The sequence below is a fragment of the Conger conger genome, chromosome 5, assembly GCF_963514075.1.
Source record: "Conger conger chromosome 5, fConCon1.1, whole genome shotgun sequence".
In the NCBI taxonomy this organism is placed as follows: Eukaryota; Metazoa; Chordata; class Actinopteri; order Anguilliformes; family Congridae; genus Conger; species Conger conger.
Genome location: NC_083764.1, coordinates 30,880,953 through 30,905,659, shown reverse-complemented (window position 1 = coordinate 30,905,659; position 24,707 = coordinate 30,880,953). Strand labels below are relative to the sequence as shown.

Below are 24,707 nucleotides of genomic sequence, written 5' to 3'. Positions count from 1 at the left end.
AATACACTTACTGTCTGTCTAACTAACTTGAATTGGGTAGTTTAGAATGATCACGTAACTAATTCACTAACGCGATCTCTTAGTTTTCCTCACTGTTCTATAACTCCGCCTCCCTATGCTATCCCTGATTACTCGCTTAGTTTCAGTGAAGTGTTCACACCTGTCTATGACTATCACTACGTCATTCAATCTATTCAAATGTCTGCTCCCTAATCCGGAGCCGTATGTTTTACATGCTTGTTTACGTGCATCCAGTCCGCGTTTTCGTTCCCCCCGTTATAGTGTTATTACCCTTTTATGTTTCCCCACCTGTTGTCTATTTGTTTAGCCCACCTTCTCCCCAGCCCCGTCTAGATTACCATCTTCCCTCCTGTATTTAGACCTCAGTCTTCGCTTCATCCCTTGTCAGAACGTTGATCGTTTATAGTGCCGAGTTCCTTGTACACCTATTTTTGAGATTCCTGATGACACCACTTTGCTTTTGATGTTTGAGTTTGCCTTGCCCTCTGGTTTTGTTTGCCCTGCCCTCTGGTTTTGTTTGCCCATCTGCTTTCTTGGTTTTTGATTATTTACTATGTTTTGTGACTTCAATTTCTGCCTTAGCCCTTTTGTACTTTCGCCCTTTGATTACCTGGATTTTGACCTTTTGCTTGTTTACCCGACTATTCTTTTGCTTTATGTTTTTTTGGTTTTGTCTTGGATCTCTTGGTTTTGTTTTTTTTTTTTTTGTTTTTTTCCTTTTTCTCCCAATTTGGTAGCCAATTGTCTGATTCAATTCGAGCTAGTATTAGATACTAGCTCTAATTCCTCTCTTGACCGTTAGGAGTCCAAAATTACCTCTTGTACCTTTAAGAATGACAATTATGAATGAATTCCCTGGATTATTTGATAATCTACATGATGATTCTACAGTAAACCAGTGGAATCAACCACCAATTCAAAACTAACTCTATATCAGATCCTAAAATTTAATTAAGAAGCTGACAGTTGGAATGATGAATAAAAATACATCCTTTATTGAATGTAGGCTCACTACTTCTAATTTACAAAACAGGAGACATTAGACAAGACATTAAATTGCAAATACCAGGGAAGAGAGAGAGAAACAGACCCCTTCCACTTTCAGTGCCACAGGAACAAGGTAATTAAAAAACTCATAGCCAAGGAACCACACCAAAAATAAAATTCTAACACACAAACTTGTTCCTGCGGCCATCTTAAATACCGTAGCCAGCCTAGAACTGGCCCATCTAAGAGGACAATGTACTTATGAATTAATTTTATGTTTTATTACATTTGTCTGTTAGGTAAAGATTGGGGATTGTTTATCCACACTTTCCTCTTGCAATCACTCTGGTACAGGTTGACTTTTGTCTAATTTCTGTCCATAACACTTTTAATGTACGTTTTTGCAAACTGTAATCTGGCCATTTTACACTGGTCTTCTGTGGTCTACCAGATCTTTTGCCATATCTGAGCTCACCAGTGCATTCTTGCTTCTTAACAATGTACCAAACGGTTGACATTGACACACCTACAGTGCCCTCCATAATGTTTGGGACAAAGACCCATTATGTCTTGATTTGCCACAATTTTGCCACGATGGCGCGACTTTGGTACAGGCGCTAAGAGCAGTCGTCTGGCAGTTCGATCCTGCCCTGGATGTGTTGAAGTGTCCCTGAGAAAGAAACCTAAACTGGTCGGTGCTGTGCATGGCAGCCGATCTCTTGGTGTGTGAGTGTGTGTATGAACGGGTGAATGAGAAGCAGCAATTGTACAGCACTTTGTATAAAGGCGCTATATGAATGCCAACCATTTACATTTTCAGATTTGGAATCTCACAGTTACTTTGGTTAAAGTGGACATTTTTGTATTTGTATACATTTTGGTTTCATCATGTAGAAATTAAAGCTGTGTTTATAAATAGTTCCCCCCCATTTCAGGGCACCATTGTGATGGCTTTTGCGATACAGTCCTGGCAGAACATCACCAGAGAAGTTACCCAGCAACTGGTGATGTCAATGAATCACAGACTTCAAGCAGTCATTGCATGTAAAGGATATGCAACAAAATAATAAACATGACTACTTTCATTTACATAACATTGCTGTGTCCCAAACATTATGGTTCCCTAAAATGGTGAAACCAAAACGTATAAAAGGGCCTTCTATTAAAATCTGACAATGTGCACTTTAACCACATGTGATTATAAAATTGATTATAAAAACGGACAGGACAAATCTTGCAATCTGATAAAGTAACTATATACCATGGCTATGAGTTCTAATGCTTGTTTACAGTTCCATTTCAAGTATCACTCCACGGCAAAGCAGCCTTTCAATGAAAAACCACTAGAGGCTAGCTGATGCACATTAATCACCTTGCAACAATACCCAGAATTTGCAAGCAAGCAGGGATGTGGTATATAGGAATGTTATGTTGGACCCTTTTCACTACAAGCATAATTTTTGTGTCTTCTGAAAGGTAACCCTTTGAGGTTTGTTTTCTGAATTATTCTAAATATTACTAAATCAAAGTTACATAAGCTCAAGCCCAGTGGAGCTGGAAGATTTTTATCTCACTGAAAATCTTCTGTGTTTGAGTGGATACAGATTATTGTAGCGTTCCCTGGCGTGCTTAGAAACACTATGAAGCCACAGCCAAAACACTGGACAAATGCGCTTTCATTTTTATGACAATATCACCAAAAATTAGCATTTTGCATTGTTTTTTCTAAGCTATGTCTACACAGTTTGCATTTGGAGACTCTAAAAGGACACATGGAAACTAAGTGATATTATAGGTCTTATGACTTGTAAAATACTGTATTTTGCTTACGAAAGTATACAACCATTTTTATCCTGATAAAAAAGTGTTTGCACTTCCCCGTCTGTCACCATCCCCCTACCTCTACCTCCCCTTGTCTTCTCCTCAGATAGCAACAGGTTCAGAAGATTGTAAAAATAAGTAAAACCTCAAGATCAGTTTTTGCCAAAGTGTAAGTGTCTCAGTGTGCATATTGAAAAAGCCACAGTTTTCTTACGCCATTTTATTAAAGCCTAACAAACTATACACCATTGGAAACGTAATGGCATTAGCTAAAATGCTTCTCAGTCATTACTTCAATGCCATACCTCTAGCTGGTTCTAGGCTCAGCTGGTTATACTATAATGTTTTCTTACAGATGGGGATCACCCCTTTACTGTGAAAATGGATTACCCATAAGATCAGTCAGATAAGCTCGTACATTGGCTTTTCTTGTTCCAGAGAGCCTATGCAAAACCTAGATAATACCATTCCTAAGTACAAGTACTTTTGTAGAAGTATGCAATGGCGAAACGAACAATAATGATAATTCCTCCAACATACCTTATTTTGTGTAGTATATGGATTTCCAATATGCAGGAAACGTTTTTTTAATATATCTGGAATATATGTCTGGAAAGGGTTACAAAGCCATTTCCCAGGCTCTAGGACTCTAATGTTAATGTTTGCAACCATATTGGTTTGGCACTGCAGGGACACTAGCATATAGCACACTTTGACCACAGGTGTGGAGAAAAACATGGCAAAACTAATTACCTCCCCCAATAGAGAGCATTACAATTAATTTAATTTTAAACTTTTAGTTGTGCAAAGGAACACAATGGATACATAGCAGCCTGAAAGAAAATAAAACATTCAAGAGCATTCGGTTACTTCAGGACCTTAAAGGAGCAGTTCACCCAAAAATGAAATTAAAGTAGGTTTCCACTTACCACTATCTGGATGATAGTTTTGCTGAGATAAATCATTTCTATTTCTTTTTTTTAGATGCAGTTCACCATGACCTCATAATGGACCTCTATGGACCATTTGTTTTCTGTTTCAATGTGTCAAGAACTTACATTTGAAAAACTTTGAGAAACACTGTTTCTCCCCAAATATAATGCCACAGAACTATTTATTCTATTGCCCGGACTTACCAACTGTGTCTGTGCAGCAAGCAGAAGTTTCTACTGAAGCACACCAGTGTTCTGGGATAATCATACTTTCATTATATTTTTGATGAGCTTTCCCACTAAATTAATTTAAATAAATTGTGTAATTAAATGTAGGGGAAAGACAGAAATATGCAATGAAAATGGTGACACAGAAAGATTGTGCCTAAAAAGGTACAAAAGCTTGCCAATGGGGTGGTAACCTATAGGTTCATAAAATTGTAACCTAAATAATTCATTTCTACCTTTTTTGCTTGTAAAAGGTACTTATTAGTACCCTAAGAATATTATTGTACCATTCAGGGTACACTCACAAAATGTAGAAAGGTGTTTTCACTGTATCTTTATTTCTGAGAGTGTAGTTTCAGCATCACAATGTCAGCAGTTTTAGATTTGCAGCAGCTGTAGATCATCTGAAGTTTCAGACAGCACATGCATAACATGTAACAACACTTGTTTTACATCAGATATTTTGGTTACATCAACACTGAGCTTGCTAAGCTTGGTGTGACTACAATATGTCAAAAATATTGTTTGCTCACATTCTCTTGCGGTACATGCTGACTTCAGTTGTTAAAGTATGGTTTCCTTTTGACAGGAGTCTCCCTCAGAGCAGGGAATCAGTGGAGGTACGGAGCAGTCAGCGAAGATGCCATCTGTAAGCAGGTAATGCGGAACCTTTGGAACTTGGACATTTTGTGAAACCTTGATCTACGGAAGCCTGGGCCTACATGAAAGGCATTTGTCTGCATGTGTAGATTTAGGCTCTATTTTCATCGTCAAAACATAAAGTCTAGAATGTGATCTTCCCTTGCCTTGGCACATTGTTAATATGGTAGTGAATTTAGCAAGATGTCAATCAAGACTGGTTTACCTCCAAGGGAAAAATCCCTACACCTGATAGCCAAAGTCCACTGATAGCCAAATTGTATAATATCGTACACATTTGTTTCTGTTGCTATTTGATTTATTTTTCTTACTGAGACATTTAGTTCTCTTTTATATGCAAATGTAATCCTTTAAAACATCCCAAACACCATTGCTCTTTGGAACATTTTCCTGATTGTAATAAACTTTCCTGTTTTCTAATGACGAACATCGGATCTGCTTCTTCCTGTGACAACGGTCATCTTACTGGTTCCTGGTAAAACTTTGTTTTACTAACATAGGCTATAGCCTATCTGCTTTGATAAACTTTTCCCTGACAAATACAAATGTTCCATCATTGACGTGGAACAGTCAATGGAAGTCTCATTCAATTTAGCACATTCAACACTTTCAAAGTGCCTGCTTCTAGCTGTGATTGGTGCAAAAAATGTTGTGCTGCTAATCGTTAGGCAAGAAAGTAGCTATATGGTTTAAAAACTTTTTTTGCTTTGAAGAAAGATGAAAGAGATTTTGACCAGCACACATATACATACCATCTCTTTTGTTTTACTATGAATTATGTTTAAAAAACAAAAAACATCATTTTAAGACCCGCATATAGTAATTTAATATTTTTCATCTAGCAATGCTGGTTAGGTTTAAATTAACTGCATCTGGCTCTCGCAGTACTGTCTGGTTTAGACTTGCCTTTTGTTCCACTGAAGGCATGAAACACTCTTTCTGTATTTCACAAACATACAGTAATGCAACATGCAACAGACAGCCACTAGATCAGGCAGTAGCTTAAGGTCAATGTCATTCTTCGCACAGGGTTTTGTGTGACATTTTAGTGTATTTTTTTAGTTTGTTGTTTTCATCCCGATCCTGTGAGGGTGATGGCTGTTTATTTATAAGTTTGCACTCGCTCTCTGTCCTACCTCCCTGTGTCAATCTCTTTTGTCCGCCTAGGGGTGTGTCTTCAACAGTAGAAGTCTAAAAACTAATTCTAATAAATAAATAATAAAGTGCTCACTGAGTGTACATTATATACATTATATTGTTTCCCGCTTTTTGAAAATAATTTTTTCTTCTTCAGTGACACAGATATTGTGATGTATTATAAATGATTGTCTTACAACATATAGGGCATGGCAGAATCACCTGTATCGTGATACTATTGTATCATGTGCAACGTATCATGATAGTATCGTGAGATAGTCTGTGATTTCCACTGCTACTATGAAGGCATATTGCTAATATTACGCTGTTAAAATACCAATGAAACTGGGACTTGACTTAAGACCTGGCTTTGGTTGGTCAAGAGACAAACATTCATTCATGACCATACCTCACTTATTACCTTCAAAGCAAACGAGTTAGACCATAAAATGACGACTGCACATCTCTGAAACATTTTGTTGCCATGAGTCCAAAAGCACATTGTGTTTATGTCATCAAGACACATATTTTAAGCGGTCATGGAATCATTTTCTTTCTTCTTTTGGCTCAAATTTATTTTCTTTTTACACCGTCTGGGATAAGTCTACTCTGGCTTGTGGACTGCACTATTGTGTTATACAAAATAAAGATAGATTGACTCATCTTTCTCCGGCTTTCTGCTGACTCAGGCGAAATGACGAATCGTCCTCCAGTGACGAGGACCACAGAAGTGTCAAGCCGAGTCCCAGCTCAGCCCAGTCTGCCCCTCTGCTCACCCCTGGGGGCGTTTCCTATAAGAAGACACTCCGCCTCACTTCCGAGCAGCTGGTAAGTCTCAGACCCTCAGACAGATGCCAATAGCACAGAGGTTTGGCTTAGAGTCGCTACATACTACCATTGTATACCAGGTTTTTTATCAGAAGAACATTTTTTGATTATGATAACATTGCGCATAATCTAATAAATTATACAAAATGCTATAAAATGAATGATTAATCAATTATTGTTAAACCAGTTCAATGTATTACTATTAGTGTGTAATCTGGGGATAGTGACAAGTCTTGCTATGTGTCGCAGATTAGCCTGCAGCTGAAGGACGGCGCTAACGACGTGGTGTTCAGTGTCACCACCCAGTACCAGGGCACATGTCGTTGTGAGGGCACTATCTACCTGTGGAGCTGGGATGACAAAATTGTCATCTCCGACATTGACGGCACCATCACCAGGTATCAGATTAGGTCATCTTTTCATCTTTTTCATAAAGGAACCACAGCATCATTTGGTTTACTGGAAACTGGCTCATATATGGGCGGCACGGATGGTGCAGTGGGTAGCACTGCCGCCTCACAGCAAGGAGGTCCTGGGTTCGAATCCCCGTCGGCCGGGGCCTCTCTGTGCGGAGTTTGCATGTTCTCCCCGTGTCTGCGTGGGTTTCCTCCCACAGTCCAAAGACATGCAGGTTAGGCTGCTTGGAGAGTCTGGATTGCCCGTAGGTATGAGTGTGTGAGTGAATGGTGTGTGTGCCCTGCGATGGACTTGCGGCCTGTCCGGGGTGTGTTCCTGCCTTTCGCCCAGTGTGTGCTGGGGTTGGCTCCAGCCCCCCTGCGACCCTGTTCAGGATGAGCGGGTTCAGATAATGGATGGATGGATGGCTCATATATGGGTCTGACCTGGAAGACAAGTAATTAAGTTTATTTATTTATTTCCCTGATTATTTTGTATCTAAATTGTCAGAATTGCACTGTTCGTTGTGTGGTGAATCGTGATCTCAGGAGTAAAAGAGTTTAAAAGGTTTACTCCAGCAAAAAACAATATTATATGTTAATCCTGACCTTAAGACTAAATTCTCTACCTCACTTCTGTGTTACACGTAATATTTCAGTCAAGAAAAATGGGAATCACTCATCACAAATGAGTATAAACCTAAATTTGGATTTTTGTTGAAAAATCTGGTATTTTTCAAACTATCTACCCAACACATACATACAGTTGTCGTTTAATCTTATGCATGTGTTTGCACAAGCGCAAGTTCTACAACTAGTCCATGTCCATAATTACCCTTACAGTCCTGTGGGTTTGGTGTGTTTCAACACTAGTGTTGATTGCCAAAGAGTCCACACACATTGTTCTCAAGGACCAAATTCACGGTTTAACTTACTTAAAAGATATCATTAATACCCGCAGACACTATAGGACAGGGGTGCCTTACACGCATAAGAATATAAGCTTGTATGAAAAAGCCCACTTAGACACTAATGCCAAAAGGCATGCATTGTCTACATGGGGGGATAGGAGGGTTAGAACAGCGGTGGGATCAGCTCCAGTGCTGGTAAACTGACTTACCTTTCCGTATGAGTTTTCAAATGTCTTGAAATTTGACGTGGTTGCTCCCACATCTTTTATTTTAATTCTCCATATTTTGCTAGTTGAAATCATTTTGTTTGGCTCGATAAGCCTGAATTATTTAAACTCAAAGGCCACAACATGTGGAACTGTAATCTTAGAGAGTATGCTGCAAGAAATACAGCTTAGGGTGTTGCTATGGTTGCAACTAAAATGCACATGGTGTGGCGTGTAAAACAACGTTGGGTGTGTTTTAACTAAGGAATGTCTTTCATATAAATAATTGAAAAATAATCATTGGCTGCGACATTATTCACTTCGTCATTTTGATGATGCCATTTGGCAGACTCTTATTGTTCATGAGTCCTTATTGACGAGTCCAAGTCGAGTCTCAAGTCATTTTGGGACAAGTCCGAGGTGGACTCAGAGGTGGTGATGTCCAACCGGTTCCAACTCTTGCAGGAATTGGACTTGGCCCTTGTTCTTGAGGGTGGAAGGATGACCCCGATGGCCACATCCTCCAGGAAAAGAGAGTTAGTGATAGTGGGGGACTCAATTATTAGAGGTGTAGACAGCATAATCTGTGCTCGCGAAAAGGAATCTTGGTGTGTTGCCTGCCTAGTGCCCAGGTAGGAGATATCCTGGAGCATGTGGACAAGCTCCTGGCCAGAGCAGGGAGGGATCCAGTGGTCATGGTCCACATAGGGACCAATGACATAGGTTAGGGCAGGTTTGAGGTTCTGCTTGACAAATTTTAGCAATTAGCAGAAAAGAATTGTGGAATTAGCAGAAAGTCTTCTACCTGTACCACATGCAGGCAGAGGGAAGCTGGAGGTTTAACATGTGGCTACAAAGTTTTTGTAGACGAGAAGGGTACAGGTTTATGGGGCACTGGGACTTCTGTTGGGACAGGGGTGAGCTGCACCTGAACCGGAGGGGAACCTTTTCACTGGGTCAGCATATGCTTAGGGTAGCACAGGGACTTGGGGGGCAGGGAGACACAGACTGCCCAGATGGAAATGGTAAAGACTACATTTAATGGTGAGAGCACTACTAAAATCTTTTCAAGGCAAAATTTTAGTAATGGTGGCTTGGGACAGCAGGGAGTGAGGGAACAGGAGAGGATGTTTAGAAGCAAAAACCAAAAAGTCCAGGATTTTTAGACTGGGAGAATGTGAATGAAAAGTGGAGCAGGTTCAAAAGGGTTATGCTTGATGCACCTTGTAAATTCATTACAAATGTGCAGAAAAGTAAGTTGAGAAAGCACAATGGATGTCTCCATTTAGAACATCATTATCTCAAGGCATTTTTATGTGTGTTTTAAGAATACAGGAAATTACTTTTGAGGTGATATAAAAATGGAAAAAACTTATACCCACCCCAAGCCCTGCTCCCCAGGGACCTGAGCGCCACTCTGTTAAAAGAATCTGTGGAGAACCCTGGAAATGGTGAAGTTATGTAAACAGAACAAACTAATAGTATCTAGGCCAGCACTGTTAACTTCGTGAGAACTTACTGTTGCCCACATCAGCCTCCCCCATGACCCACCAGATGGTTCCAACTAAAAGCTTGGGAACCACGTTGTCAAGCTTCCTCTCTGTTCCCACAGGTCTGACACTCTGGGCCATATTTTGCCGACGCTGGGTAAAGACTGGACGCACCAGGGTATTGCTCGCCTCTTCCACAAAGTTAGCCAGTAAGTACAATGTCAGATTCACAGCATCTGCCCCACTCTGTTCAGTTGTTATTGCCTGGATTGTCAAAAAAAAAAAATCCAAGCTACAGACTGACCCAAATGCATTACTCTCCAAACTTTTCCTTAAAATAACTGTTTAATAACGTTTTTTAAAACTCAACTCAGTAATGAAATGGAAGTTTGTTCCATTTTCATTACAAATATCCCCCTGCCTGCCAATAGGAATCAGGTCCATGGTATGAATGTCACTCTCCTCCAATACACTATTCAGCAACTGAATGTTCAGTTAATCAATTGCCCCAATTGCACACACAGTGCAGTCCATGATGTAAAAACATGTAAAAATGTTTTACCTTCTAAAATATGATGTTTGGTGACTGGACCAAAACTTGTCAGTTTAAATCTGAGGTGAAAGATGGTGTGTATGGGGGTGTGCAATGTGATTTATAGCATATTAGTTTATTTCTGACCATGCAAAAACATTGCGTAACAATTGACCCCATGTCACAACAGACATTGATTCCCCCCCTCATACGTTAAGTTATTAAAACCCTGGTGATTTCACCTGTTAGTCCCTAATTCAGGGGTGTCCAATCTTATCCAGAAAGGGCCGGTGTGTGTGCAGGTTGTTGTTTTAGCACAGGACTAATACAGCTGATTCTACTCATCAAGGTCTTGATTAAAGACCACGATTAGTTCATTAGTATAATCAGGTGTGTTACTGCTGGGTTAAAACAAAAACCTGCACCCACGCCGGCCCTTTTAGGATAAGATTGGACACCTTTGCCCTAATTGAACCAATTGACTCTACAGAAACCACTCTACAGTTATAAAAATGTCTGCTTTTATAAATGATTGGGCTAATTAAATAATCATGAACAGACAATTGCATGACATCCTGAAACAGATCATCATCGATTTGCACCCTAGTTATTGTGTGTGCATGAGGCCTTGTTTTTAGCCTGTAACCTTGTTGTGAACTCTCTGACAGAAATGGTTATAAGTTCCTGTACTGCTCAGCCCGGGCCATCGGTATGGCGGACATGACCCGTGGGTACCTGCACTGGGTCAATGAGAGGGGCACCATGCTGCCACAGGGTCCTGTTTTGCTCAGTCCCAGCAGCCTCTTCTCTGCCCTGCATCGGTGAGAAAACACACTAAAATTATTCTGTATGACACCGGAAGGAATTAGACTTTACACACACACAAAAACCAAAGCTGATCTGGAAGTAATTTTTTTATGAAAGTTGCACTATTCAGAACATAGTGAGGTAACTTGGTATTTTGAACACGATGAGTTTACGTTACAGCAATTTAACAATCTTGCTTAGTGTAGTCATTAGATTGCTTGCTAGCAAAGTAGTTATATCATAGCTAAATACACTGGTTTATAAAAGCAAGATGTCGGTTAGTGTGCACTGACAAGATTCAGCCAGTAAACATAAATGAATGTATCCGTTCCTGAATTATAGTTAGCTAGTTTTTCAAAAGTCTCGAGGTATTGTACATGTAGCTTTGTTTAGGATTACAGCAATTCTTTAAGTTGTGCTTCCTTTCTGGTTTGGGAATATTGTTAGCATTATGTGGCAAATCATCTGGTTATCATCTGCCGAAATTATGACTTACATTGTACACTGTACTTCCATTGCTGTGGATAGGACCGTCTGTCGAACGATGTTAATGGGTAATGTTAGCTGTGAAGTAAACAAAGTTACAGTTGGTAGGCCGATGAGGTGTTCCTGATTCACAATTGGATTGTTGCTCCCAAGCTGCAAGATGACTTTGCCAGGTTGGGGATAATGCATGGGGGTGGGGGACAATAGGTTTACTATTTGTTTGTTTTTATTTAGCCTTAATGAGATTGTGAATTGTCCAATACTTTTTGTTTGTTTTAGTGAAGTCATCGAAAAGAAACCAGAGAAATTCAAAGTGGAATGCTTGACAGACATCAAAAACATTTTCTACCCAAACACTCAACCTTTTTATGCTGCCTTTGGCAACCGACCAACAGTGAGTATGGCAAATTGCATCTGAGTGAACAGCATAACATGTACGGTAATCTGTGTACATGATGAGGACCAAAAAAGTGTTTTTCACAATTTTCAAGGTGTTTTTTTTCCTCTCTTTTAGGATGTGTATTCCTATAAGGAAGTTGGAGTCCCATTAAACAGAATCTTTACAGTCAACCCAAAAGGAGAACTGGTTCAGGAACATGCCAAGACCAACATATCATCGTAAGTGCAGTGTTGTTGCTGCTGTCGCCTGTAATTAATCAACATAAATAAATGCAAGTGAGTGCTATACTGATTTCTCAACTCACCAAGGCTTTATTTCATTGCTAAAAAATATTATTGGTAAATATTATTTAGTCTATGGAGAAGCACAGGTTGTGGAGTCAATGTCTCCAGATGAAAGTCAAAACATCCAGGGTTTGACTCATAAAGGACAGGTTGACTCTGTAAGCCTCTGTGCTGCTCTGTTGGCATAATAATATTTTTAGCAATTAAATCAAAGTTTCTCTAATTAGCATAACTGATTCTCCCTGCAACTCTTTGGCTCTATTCATAGAGTCTGGATATGCCTGCCTATACTTAGACTTATTCATCTTTACGTTATTATTAAGTCTTTTGGTTTGCCACAGAATGCTGACATCAGCAATCACTGATAAACTTTTGATAATTTTGAATTATCCAGACGCTGAATTGTGCACAGATCATGCATTGTTCCCTAATTTTTCTCCTTCTCAAGTGTTACCTGTGAGTATATACATTCACCGAGCACTTTATTAGGAAAACTTTTACTTTATTACACTTGCTTATTCATGCGATTATCTAATCAGCCAATTGTGTGGCAGCAATGCAATGCATATAGTTGTGTTGATATGGGTCAGGAGTTTCACATCAACCATCAGAATGGGGAAAAAATGTGATCTAGGTGACTTTGACTGTGGAATGATTGTTGGTGGCAGACAGGGTGGATTTTCACGCACACTAGTCTCTAGAGTGCAAAAAACACAAAAATCCAGTGAGCTGCAGTTCTGCAGACAGAAATGCACAGCAGTAGAAGTCTAAAAAATAAATACCTAATAAAGTGCTCACTGAGTATATATTGCTATAACCCAGATCTTCTCAGTGCTACCTAGGACCATAAACAGTTCCTAATCATGGTCTTCCTGGTGTGGTCTGCAGCTATGTTCGTCTTGGGGAAGTGGTGGACCATGTCTTCCCTCTGTTGATGCGGGGCGACTCATCTGACTTCCCCTGCAGTGACACCTTCAGCCAGTTCACTTATTGGCGGGAGCAGCTGCCTGAGGTGGAGCAACAGCAAGAGTCCGAGGCACACAGGCCCATGGAGACCAACACAGAGAGGCAGCTTCAGTAAAACGTATACCACTTCATGCCATGGGTGCACAACGATGGGTGGTTTCTGGACGTTATGCCAACTTCTGCTCTTGATGAATTCATTAGTTCAATATTTCATCTGGAATTTTAATGAAACAATGAATTAAAGTGCTGCATGTGTATCCTTGCTGAAAATGTATCCAGATCCAGGAGTGGATAAGCATTAGTATATGGCTATTGAGCAAATTAAGACAGAATAATATATTGAAAACCAGGATAGCAGACCTCCTGGAATGGTGTTGTGCATACCTGCTCGATGCACAAGCAAAGGAGCACTCTTTTCCCTTAATATATGCTAAGGATTATATTACATATGTCTGTCGGTGTATGTCTTACTCCTGGAACAAAAGCTACATTGGTCCACTTTTTTGCTTTGGCTTTTGTAAGTTTAATTTCAATGGAGTGATCACATTGAGCAGCTGTTGGTAACTGCTGGAAATGTCTTTTAATATAATGATTTTGTGCCAAATCCTCTGTCTTGAAGGAGAATGAGACAATGTTGCACTTGTACAATTGTAATCTTGCACTCCTCATGATTCACGTTAAAGGTACTTTGGCAAAGATGGGCTAAGAGAACCAGAGTGCTGGTTTCAGGCTGAGTAGGTCACTGCCCGGTAATCATACAAAAGCAACATTGACTCTCCACATGAATTGAAATTGAAATATTGCCATGAATCCATTGACATATGCAGATAAGTGTAGTTTGATAATTACTGGTTTTCATATACTGTATGTGTAAATCAGGTCATATTTGTGGAAGGCAGGGATTGACTCATCATCCTTCTTCCAGTTGTAGGGTTTTATTCTGTGTTCACTGTAATTAAGAGACCACAAGGCATCCAAGATATAAAAGGAGTTTGATAATCTATCCACTGATTATGGCCTCAAAAATATGACTGCCAGTGATATGGATCTTTCCATTCTCGGACCAGGGTGGTCAACCTTTGCCCTGGAGAGCCACATGATGTGTTGGTGTCTTTCATCCCTGAATGTATTTTATATAGCAGTTGATTGCACAATGAACCTGGTTTCTTGGGTCTGAATTATTTGATTTTTAGGTGATTACCATTCCACTCTGTGGACTGGGCAAATCATCCTGTCAATCAATTACCTGACTGCTGCTGAATTATCTTTTAAGTATGGAGTGATGCAAACCCATGGGCAGGCTTGCTAACCCACAATGTTTGAGGCAGAGTGTATCTGTCCTATGGGTGCAGTAATCACAAATTCAGCAATAATCAATAGTCTTTTTGGTATGGATAGCTGAATTAAAAAAATAATTGTCATTTTTTTAACATAAATTAATGTGTTCAGTTGTGTATCTTCCCATGATTAAACAATTGTTAGATGTTATTTATGGTGTTGATGGATTGTGCATTCTTATTGAGGAAACATTAATGCTAAACAAAATGTGCTAAAATTGTATATAGGTTATACATATATGAATATCAACATATCTGCTTTATGTCCAGGATCAACAGAAAATATTCTGTTTCTGAAGTTTACCCATTCTAGAAAACAAGAACTTGAACAAAGGGAATGGAATGTTGAGACGCTTATTTGTGGTTTGTCTATAAAATGAGCTGGTTAATTTATTTTCAACCAGCTGCCATTTCGCACTGAACCCATAATGTAGCCTGCTTAGTGTCACTGAGACTCATTATGTCTTGATGCATATTTATTCAAAAGTTAATATTCAAAGAAGCAAACAATGCATTGCATTGTTGTAAACAAAATACAAGCATGACCCTCAGTTGTAATGGTCTGTAAAAAATATCTTCAAAAAGTCTCCTTTTACTTGGTGTAAAACAAATGTATTGACTCTATGCCATCCAGCCAGAAAACATTGTGACTCCAGAAAGATGTGTATTCTTTTGTGTGAATTTAGTCTGTAAATCTGGACAGTTATGTATTACGTGTGAGATTTGCTGCACTTTGGTAGGTTTAGTGGCACAGTTGTAAAATGATCTTTAAATCATCATGTTCTACCAAGGAGAGCCCTTAGAACTTGATTATCATTTTATTGCCATCTGACAATTAGAAGATGACAATAATGTACCTAATGTAGGTAATGTACCACCGTAGGCCTGGAAAGATGTATCTCTTCTGTGGTTCTATGTGAGCCGGCCCCTCTTGTTTAAAACTTTTGAGAATAAATGTAAGCCATAATTATATGCATTGCTGTATTTTTATTTCAATGATAATGTTTTAAGTGGAAAAAAAAACAAAAAAACATTCATCAAGTAGGTGCAGTTCAGTTTTGCAGGAAAAGTGATCACTTTCAGCTGGAATTCCACCCTGTCTTGTTAAGCGTGATTATATCAATTTATTTATCCAATTAAAAATGCATTGTATACAATATACAATAAAGCCATAATCATGGCACCCCTTTGAAACTAGAGTATGCCTTCCCTAAATTATTTGGTAGCACAGTGCAGTGAAGTGACAGGAATCCACATCGAAGTAGAAACTGTTTTTCTATCCCATGTGAGTTTGCCTCAAAAACACACACAAACCACAGGAATGGCTTGTACATTCATTTTCACATTCATCTCCACTTACGTATTTGTTTATTGTACCAAATAGAACTGTTATATTCTTTCTGTGAAAGATTTGTATTCCAGTGAACTGTATATGGCCGTATTCATGGCTGCATATATTTGTGAGAAATTATTTAATTTTGTTGAATAGATGTAATACAATAGATATAATTTCATTTTTATCTGTGTATTAATAATCAGTTCATTAAACTGCAATGAAAAATCAGTCATGATTGCGTGATTTGTGTTTCTGCATTCTACATTTTTGTATTTAATTTTAAAAAGTTACATTTTACTGTAAGCAATTGACTACTTTTTACATAAAAACTTTGGCTGAGATCAGAAGCAAGGAGCCAACCAAAGTCTGCAGAAGAACTGTGGCAAGTTCTCCAACATGCTTGGAACAACCTCCCTGCCTTATAGAACTACAGGACAGCGTTGGCTATCATAGAGAAGTTATGCAGTTTTTTTTTTTTTTTTTTTGTATTTTATTGTTTTTACAACACATTTACAAATGTATTAAAGAAGTGTTAACATACATTTGTGTCCATATATATAAAAAAATAAAAAAATAAAAACAAAAACAAAAAAAAGAAAAAGAAAAGAAAAAATTAAAAAACCACAGTGATGCATTCAAATATACAGTATTACAACCGGTGTTCAGCAGATTGTACCATAATTCGACCAAAAGTAGTGAATATAGTCTAATTTGCAATGAGCTGGAAACGCCATTAAACATTCATCATATATGAATAGTACCGCTCCCACTTCAGGTAATACTCCTCAACCTTATTGAGCAGCCTATATGATAGATGCTCTAGGGCAGCCAGATGACCAAGAGACATATGCCACACTGCTGGTTCTGGTGCAGAGGAAGCTTTCCATTCTCGGACCAGGAGTTTGCGTCCTAACATAATAGCTGTCTGGATCCAGTCAGCGATTGTTGCATTCAAATCACTTAATGTAGAAGGGTCAGCCAAGATGAATAAGGGAGAAAGGGATCTCTAGGCCAATCATTTTTTCTATATTAGTATTGTGGCACCCCACGGGGAGAGAGAGGCAGAGAGAGAAGGAATAAGGGTGTCCAAAATTATATTTTAATACATTTTTGTTAAGTGTCTTCAGGACACATTCAATTCTCACTTTTGTCCAATAAAGAAAAAAACAGGAAAAAAAATCACAGGCCAAAAATTTAGGTACACCGGTCCTTTTCGAACCATGTGGCTCTGTCAGCCCGTTGGTATCTGGGTTGCGGCTCCGCCCTATCCGCGCCTTTCCCGGCACGGAGATCCACGTCCCCGCTTTGTCACTCGGTTCTGCATCGGGTTGGCTGTGTTTAAGTCTTGCTGGCTCCGCATCCGTCTCCCTTATTGCTCAGCCCCGTTCTGCGGTTGTGCCCGGCCTTTTGTAGGGCTCCTCTCTCTCTCTCAAACTCGTCCCAGCTGCGCCTGTCAAATCAGAGCCTTAGAGTTCATTGCCCACATTCCCCACGCACCTTTCCTCCGGTGCTGCTGTCCTTGGTGCTGATCCTCCGCCGGCTCTCTCCACGGTGCTGACCTGTTAAGACACGAATTCGGGAAATACACATTGTCAAGTATTTTCCCGAGCATTTGGTGTTGGCGCACGTGTCGTCTTACTTTGGTGTACCGATTCCTGATCGGGCCGCCACATTTCCTCCCCCTCAGCTCCATGCCCTCGGCGGGAGCGTTACCATAGAACCCCTCGTTCATACGGGACAGGGCATCTGCATTTCCCTGGAGTCTCCCTGCTCGGTGTTCTACTTTGAAATTAAAACTTTGTAGTTCCAGGAACCACCGGGTCACTCTGGCGTTAGTGTCCTTACACCGGTACATCCATTTTAGTGGGGCATGGTCCGTGATAAGGAGGAACTCTCGCCCCAGGAGGTAATACCTTAGCTTACTGACTGCCCATCTTATGGCCAGGCACTCCTTCTCCACCGTGCTATAGTTTTTCTCATGGTTTAGAAGTTTCCTGCTGATATAGGTGATGGGGTGCTCCGTTGTATCCTGGATCTGCGAGAGGACGGCCCCGAGCCCGGTCTCTGAGGCGTCGGTCTGTAAAACAAATTGTTGGGAAAAACAAAATTGTTGAGTGGTTAAAACTGGTTTATTCCCCAGGGCGTCTCTCAGGTCCCGGAAGGCGCGCTCGGCGTCTTCAGACCATTTCACTGTGTGCCGTTGGTCCCTTTTGGTTAGCTCGTGCAGGGGGGGCGCTCTGGTCGCGAAGTCGGGAATAAATTGTCGATAATACCCTACTAGGCCCAGGAACGTGCAAACCTGCTTCTTCGTGGTGGGTCGTGGCCAGTGAGCAATCCCATCCACCTTCTGGCTCTGGGGTCGGACACACCCTCGTCCCACGGTGTGGCCCAGGTAGTCGGCCTCCTCCAGGCCTAGGCGACATTTAGCCAGGTTAGCTGTCAGGCCGGCCTCCCGGAGTGCCCCCAGCATGGCCTCCAGTCTCCGGAGGTGGCTCCCCAATCGGCACTGTGGACGACAATATCATCTAAATACGCGGCGGCATACTCCCTGTGGGGCCTTAGCAGGTTGTCCATGAGCCGTTGGAAGGTGGCAGGGGCTCCATGTACTCCAAAGGGCAGAACCCTATACTGGAACAGCCCGTCTGGGGTAGCGAAGGCCGTCTTCTCCCTCGCCTGCGGGGTCAGCGGCACCTGCCAGTATCCTCGGGTGAGATCCAGGGTGCTGATGTAGCGGGCGGGTCCCAGCCGTTCAATCAACTCATCAACCCGGGGCATGGGGTAGGCGTCGTATCTGGAGATTTCGTTCAGTTGGCGGAAGTCATTACAAAACCTCCAGCTTCCATCCGGTTTTGGGACCAAAACGACTGGGCTGGACCAGGCGCTTTGGGATTCTTCTATTATTCCCAGCTCCAGCATCCTCGCCACCTCCTCCTGGATGACCTGCCTTCTCCCCTCTGGAATCCGGTAGGGCCGCAGTCGAACCCTCCTCCCTGGCTCCGTGATGATGTCGTGGTGGACCCTCGTAGTCCGGCCTGGGAGAGGGGAAAACACGTCCCGGTGTTGGCTCACCATCTCCCGGAGGTCTTGTCGTTGTTGGTCCGTCAGCAAGTCTCCGGTGGCCACTTCTGGGGTTGTGTTGACGCCGCCTGTGGTTAAGCAAAGGGGAGCAGGGGTATGCACGGGTTCGTGCCACCTCTTTAGCAAGTTAATATGGTACTTTTGGATTTCGTGTCTCCTCCCCACCTGTCTTACCGTGTAGTTCACAGGGCCGACTTTGGCCACCACCTCATAGGGCCCGAGCCATTTGGCCAGAAATTTACACTCACTTGTGGGGATTAGCACCATGACTTTCTCTCCTGGCTGGAATTCTCGCACTTTAGCATCCCTGTTGTACAGTCGGGCCTGCTCCGCCTAGGCCTGCTCCATGTGTTCGCGGACCATGGGCCAGATCCTCGCCATCCGCTGGTCCATCGCCTCCACATGTTCCAGGAGGGTGCGTTGTCGGGACGGTTGTTGTTCCCAGGCCTCCTTCGCAAGGTCCAGAAGCCCTCGTGGCCGTCTCCCATACAGCAGCTCAAAGGGGGCGTACCCCGTGGAAGCCTGTGGGACCTCTCGTATAGAAAAGAGTAAGTATGGCAATAAGTGGTCCCAGTCCTTACCGTCAGTTGTAATCATTTTTTTTAGCATCGACTTTAGGGTTTTATTGAATCGTTCCACCAGCCTGTCGGTCTGAGGGTGGTAGATGGACGTCTTTACTTGCTTGACCCGGAGCAGGCGGCACATCTCTTTCATCACCCCCGACATGAAACATGATCCTTGGTCAGTCAGGACCTCTTCAGCGATCCCTACCCGGCTGAAGAGGAGGAACAGCTCTTTTGCGATGCTCTTCCCCGTCGCGGCCCGTAAGGGTACGGCCTCCGGGTAGCGGGTGGCGTAGTCGACGACCACCAGGATATAACGGTGCCCTCGGCTGGACTTGGGCAGGGGTCCCACAATGTCCATGGCGATTCTGCGGAAGGGCACATCTATAATGGGGAGAGGGATTAGGGGATTGCGATACGTTACCCGGGGGCTGTGTAGTTGACACTCCGCACACTGCTGGCAGTAGTCCTCCACGGCTCGCTTGATGCCGGGCCAGTAGAACCGGGACAGGATTCGCTCATACGTCTTCTCCCGACCCAGGTGCGCCTCCAACAGGTGGGTGTGTGCGAGATAGAGCACCTTGGAGGTATGGGTCTGGGGTACCAGGAGTTGGTCGATCTCGCCCTGGTTAATTGTACAGGTTCGGTAGAGCAAGCCATTTTATGTTATTGTTATTGGAAGGATTATTATTAGGGCCCAAGCACCGTAGGGTGCGAAGGACCCTATTGTTATTGGAAGGATTATTAGGGCCCAAGCACCATAGGGTGCGAAGGACCCTATTGTTATTGGAAGGATTATTATTAGGGCCCAAGCACCGTAGGGTGCAAAGGACCCTATTGTTATTGGAAGGATTATTATAAGGGCCCAAGCACTGTAGGGTGCGAAGGACCCTATTGTTATTGGAAGGATTATTATTAGGGCCCAAGCACTGTAGGGTGCGAAGGACCCTGTTGTTATTGGAAGGATTATTATTATTATTATTAGGGCCCAAGCACCGTAGGGTGCGATGGACCCTATTGTTATTGTAAAGATTATTATTATTATTAGGGCCCAAGCACCGTAGGGTGCGAAGGACCCTATTGTTATTGGAAGGATTATTATTATTAGGGCCCAAGCACCGTAGGGTGCGAAGGACCCTATTGTTATTGGAAGGATTATTATTATTATTAGGGCCCAAGCACCGTAGGGTGCGAAGGACCCTATTGTTATTGGAAGGATTCATTATTATTAGGGCCCAAGCACCGTAGGGTGCGAAGGACCCTATTGTTATTGGAAGGATTATTATTATTATTATTATTATTATTATTATTATTATTATTATTATTATTATAATTAGGGCCCAAGCACCGTAGGGTGCGAAGGACCCTATTGTTATTGGAAGGATTATTATTATTATTATTATTATTAGGGCCCAAGCACCGTGGGGTGCGAAGGACCCTATTGTTATTGGAAAGATTATTATTATTATTATTATTATTATTATTATTATTATTATTATTATTAGGGCCCAAGCACCGTAGGGTGCGAAGGACCCTATTGTTATTGTAAAGATTATTATTATTATTATTATTATTATTATTATTATTATTAGGGCCCAAGCACAGTAGGGTGCGAAGGACCCTATTGTTATTGGAAGGATTATTATTATTATTATTATTAGGGCCCAAGCACCGTAGGGTGTGAAGGACCCTATTGTTATTGTAAAGATTATTAGGGCCCAAGCACCGTAGGGTGCGAAGGACCCTATTGTTATTGTAAAGATTATTATTATTATTATTATTATTATTATTATTATTAGGGCCCAAGCACCGTAGGGTGCGAAGGACCCTATTGTTATTGGAAGGATTATTATTATTATTATTATTATTATTAGGGCCCAAGCACCGTAGGGTGCGAAGGACCCTATTGTTATTGGAAGGATTATTATTATTAGGGCCCAAGCACCGTAGGGTGCGAAGGACCCTATTGTTATTGGAAGGATTATTAGGGCCCAAGCACCGTAGGGTACGAAGGACCCTATTGTTATTGGAAGGATTATTATTATTATTATTAGGGCCCAAGCACCGTAGGGTGCGAAGGACCCTATTGTTATTGGAAGGATTATTATTATTATTATTAGGGCCCAAGCACCGTAGGGTGCGAAGGACCCTATTGTTATTGTAAAGATTATTATTATTATTATTAGGGCCCAAGCACCGTAGGGTGCGAAGGACCCTATTGTTATTGGAAGGATTATTATTATTATTATTATTATTATTATTATTAGGGCCCAAGCACCGTAGGGTGCGAAGGACCCTATTGTTATTGTAAAGATTATTATTATTATTATTATTATTATTATTATTATTATTATTATTCTTTTTTCTATATGCAAATGGGCCTTTTTGAGGTGCTTGCCATGCATAAAAAGTCTGGGAATTTTGCACACACATCAGAAATGAGGACCTTCATATTCGATTAGATGCTCAGACCTGGGCGTGGCCGAGGGACTCCACAGCGCCCCCTATTGCATTGTCATCTATTGTGGGCAGGCACTTTGAGCTACCTTCACCAAATTTAGTACACATATAGCACTCCTCGGACCAAACACATTTCTAATTTGCATCTAATCAAATATACAAACAGGAAGTCAGCCATTTTGGATTTTGTGCGTTTTACACGTACTGCACTTTTAAGTACTCCTCCGAGGGGGTTCATCACATTCACACCACCTGTGGTCAGAATGGTCTCAGGATATTCATGATGCTAAATTGCCAGGATATTTTTGATAGCTCAAATGGGACAGTCATGGGGAGGAGTACAATTTTTATGTCACGCCGCGCCAACAGGAAGTGGCCGTAATTTCATGGTCTACATTGTCTGATCTGGCTGATATTTTAGAAATACGTTTATTGTTGGAGTATAATCACATCCATATCCCAAGAACGAGTCAATGTTATAGCGCCACCATCTGGCAACAGGAAGTGAGGTCTTTATCATATTTGTATGCCTTCCTGCTAGGGCATTCATCACATTCACACGAAATGTGGTCAGCATGATCTTAGGATAGTTATGACCATAAGTTGTGAAGGGATTTTTGATATCTCAAACGGTATGGAAATGGCGAGTCGTACAGTACACATATTGCGTGCAAAAAAAAGACTTTTTTTTCGACATCGTCCGATCTGGCTGATATTTTATAAATATGTTCTCTGTTGGAGTACAATATGAAATATATACATATCAATTGGGGCGTGGCTAGACAGCGCCCCCTATAATTATTATTCTCTTTTTTTTCAATGTATTTTGCATTTTTGAGGTGCTTGCCATGGATGAAAACTCACAGAATTTTGCACACACATGAGAAGTGTTGGCTCTCAGGATGTATCATATGCTCAGACCTGGGCGTCGCCGAGGGACTCCACAGCGCCCCCTAATGCTTTGTCTTCTATTGTGGACAGGCACTTTGAGCTACCTTCACCTAATTTGGTATGCATGTGGGCCTCCTCTGGAAAAACACATTTGTCATTCACATCGAATCAAATATGTGAACAAGAAGTCAGCCATTTTGAATTTTGTGCATTTTACATGTACTACACTTTTAAGTACTCCTCCTAGGGGGTTCATTACATTCACACGAAATGTGGTGAAACCGGTCTCAGGATAGTCATGATACTAATTCCAAAGGATATTTTTGATATCTCAAACGGTATGGTCATGGCGAGGCGTACAATTTTCATGTCACGCCGCGCCAACAGGAAGTAGCCATAAATTCATGGTCTACATTGTCTGATCTGGCTGATATTTTACAAATATGTTCACTGTTAGAGTGTAATCACATCCATATACCAAGAAGAAATCAATGTTATAGCGCCACCATCTGGCAACGGAAGTGAGGTTTTTATCATGTTTGTATGTGTTCCTGCTAGGGTATTCATCACATTCACACCAAATGTAGTCATCATTTTTTTAGAATAGTCCTGACCCTAAATGACGAAAGGATTTTTGATATCTCAAACGGTCTGGCAATGGCGAGGCGTATAGTACACACGTTACGCCCAAAAAAAGGAAGTGGGCTTAATTCCGTTCTACATCATCTGATCGGGCTGATATTTTACAAATATATTCACTTTTGGAGTGCAATCACATCCAGATCCACATTCATCTGGGCGTGGCTACACAGCGCCCCCTATGGCTTTTTTCTAATATTGTGGACATATACTTTCTCGTAAATGCACCACGTCTGGTAGGCATAAGGGTCTCCTCAAGACACACACATTTCTCATTTGCATCCCTTAACTTTTCCCAACAGGAAGTGAGCTATTTTGGATTTTGTGTGTTTTTAAGTGTTTTTTCACGTACCAAACTTTGAAATATTCTTCCTAGGGGGTTCATCACATTCACACAAAATGTGGTCAGCATGATATTATAGCCCTGACACACAACTATGAACTGATTTTTAATATCTTGGAATGGTATGGCTATGGTCAGCCTTAAAATTAACTTGTAATGCTGCCCAAACAGTTCATGTTTTAATACAATTATGTATTAAATAATTTCAAAAAGGTATTAAATTCTACATTGCCTGATTTTGAGGCTACAACTTTTCACATATGTTCATTGTTGGAGTGTCATCACATCCATTAAGCAATAATAGTTCACTATTTTCGCTGGAGACTCATTATATCCGGTCTTAAAACTTCAACGCAAGTCGCAAATGACTCTCCCATTTCTAATACGCGACTGCCATCTACTGGCAAAAGTTGGTATTGCATATATCTTGCAATGACGTTCAATGTTATTTGGTTCATAAAAAACCGTGTTGTAGCATTTTAAGGACTCAATACAAAACTTGTAGCTTGAAAACCAAGAAGCCTTATTAAGGAATTCGAGCCGTTTCTATTTGACTTCATTCGATTGAAGTGAATGCCGTAACCCAATTAAATGTAATTCGCGTCGGAATACACATAATAGCCTACACTGTCAACGTGAAATAAAACTATATAGAGGTTTAAATCGATCCTATATTGGAACATTTGTTATGATGGCTGGTGCAACGGGCATTTTCGGTACCGTTGACCATAATCGAATGCTAGCATTTGTATCATTACACTGACCAAGTCCTGTTAAAAAGCACATTTTTGGTTCCTTTGTGGAAACAGTAAAGTTGTCTACACAATCTATTCTACTCACAGACTAACTGCGTCGCTGTAACTTCCCCCCATTTCTGATACGGGGATTCCATTTATTGGCAGAAAGTGGAACTTTTATATTTTTTTTCCTTCAAGTGATTTTTCAACGATATGTTTTTTTTTTTTTCTA

General features: G+C 41.1%; 1 protein-coding gene across 12 annotated transcripts in view; it reads left to right on the top strand.

The window, feature by feature from the left end:
* The window catches only part of lpin1a (lipin 1a), an 87,395-nt gene extending 71,403 nt beyond the window's left edge, over positions 1–15,992 (top strand). For all 12 annotated transcript variants that reach the window (XM_061244123.1, XM_061244131.1, XM_061244128.1 and 9 more), the window contains 8 exons: positions 4,579–4,646; positions 6,476–6,614; positions 6,864–7,012; positions 9,739–9,825; positions 10,817–10,969; positions 11,721–11,835; positions 11,956–12,059; positions 13,014–15,992. In XM_061244123.1, coding sequence (XP_061100107.1) covers positions 4,579–4,646; positions 6,476–6,614; positions 6,864–7,012; positions 9,739–9,825; positions 10,817–10,969; positions 11,721–11,835; positions 11,956–12,059; positions 13,014–13,206 — 1,008 coding nt within the window. In that variant the 3' untranslated portion in view covers positions 13,207–15,992. The remainder of the gene's footprint in view (positions 1–4,578; positions 4,647–6,475; positions 6,615–6,863; positions 7,013–9,738; positions 9,826–10,816; positions 10,970–11,720; positions 11,836–11,955; positions 12,060–13,013) is intronic.
* Positions 15,993–24,707: the final 8,715 nt, after the last annotated feature.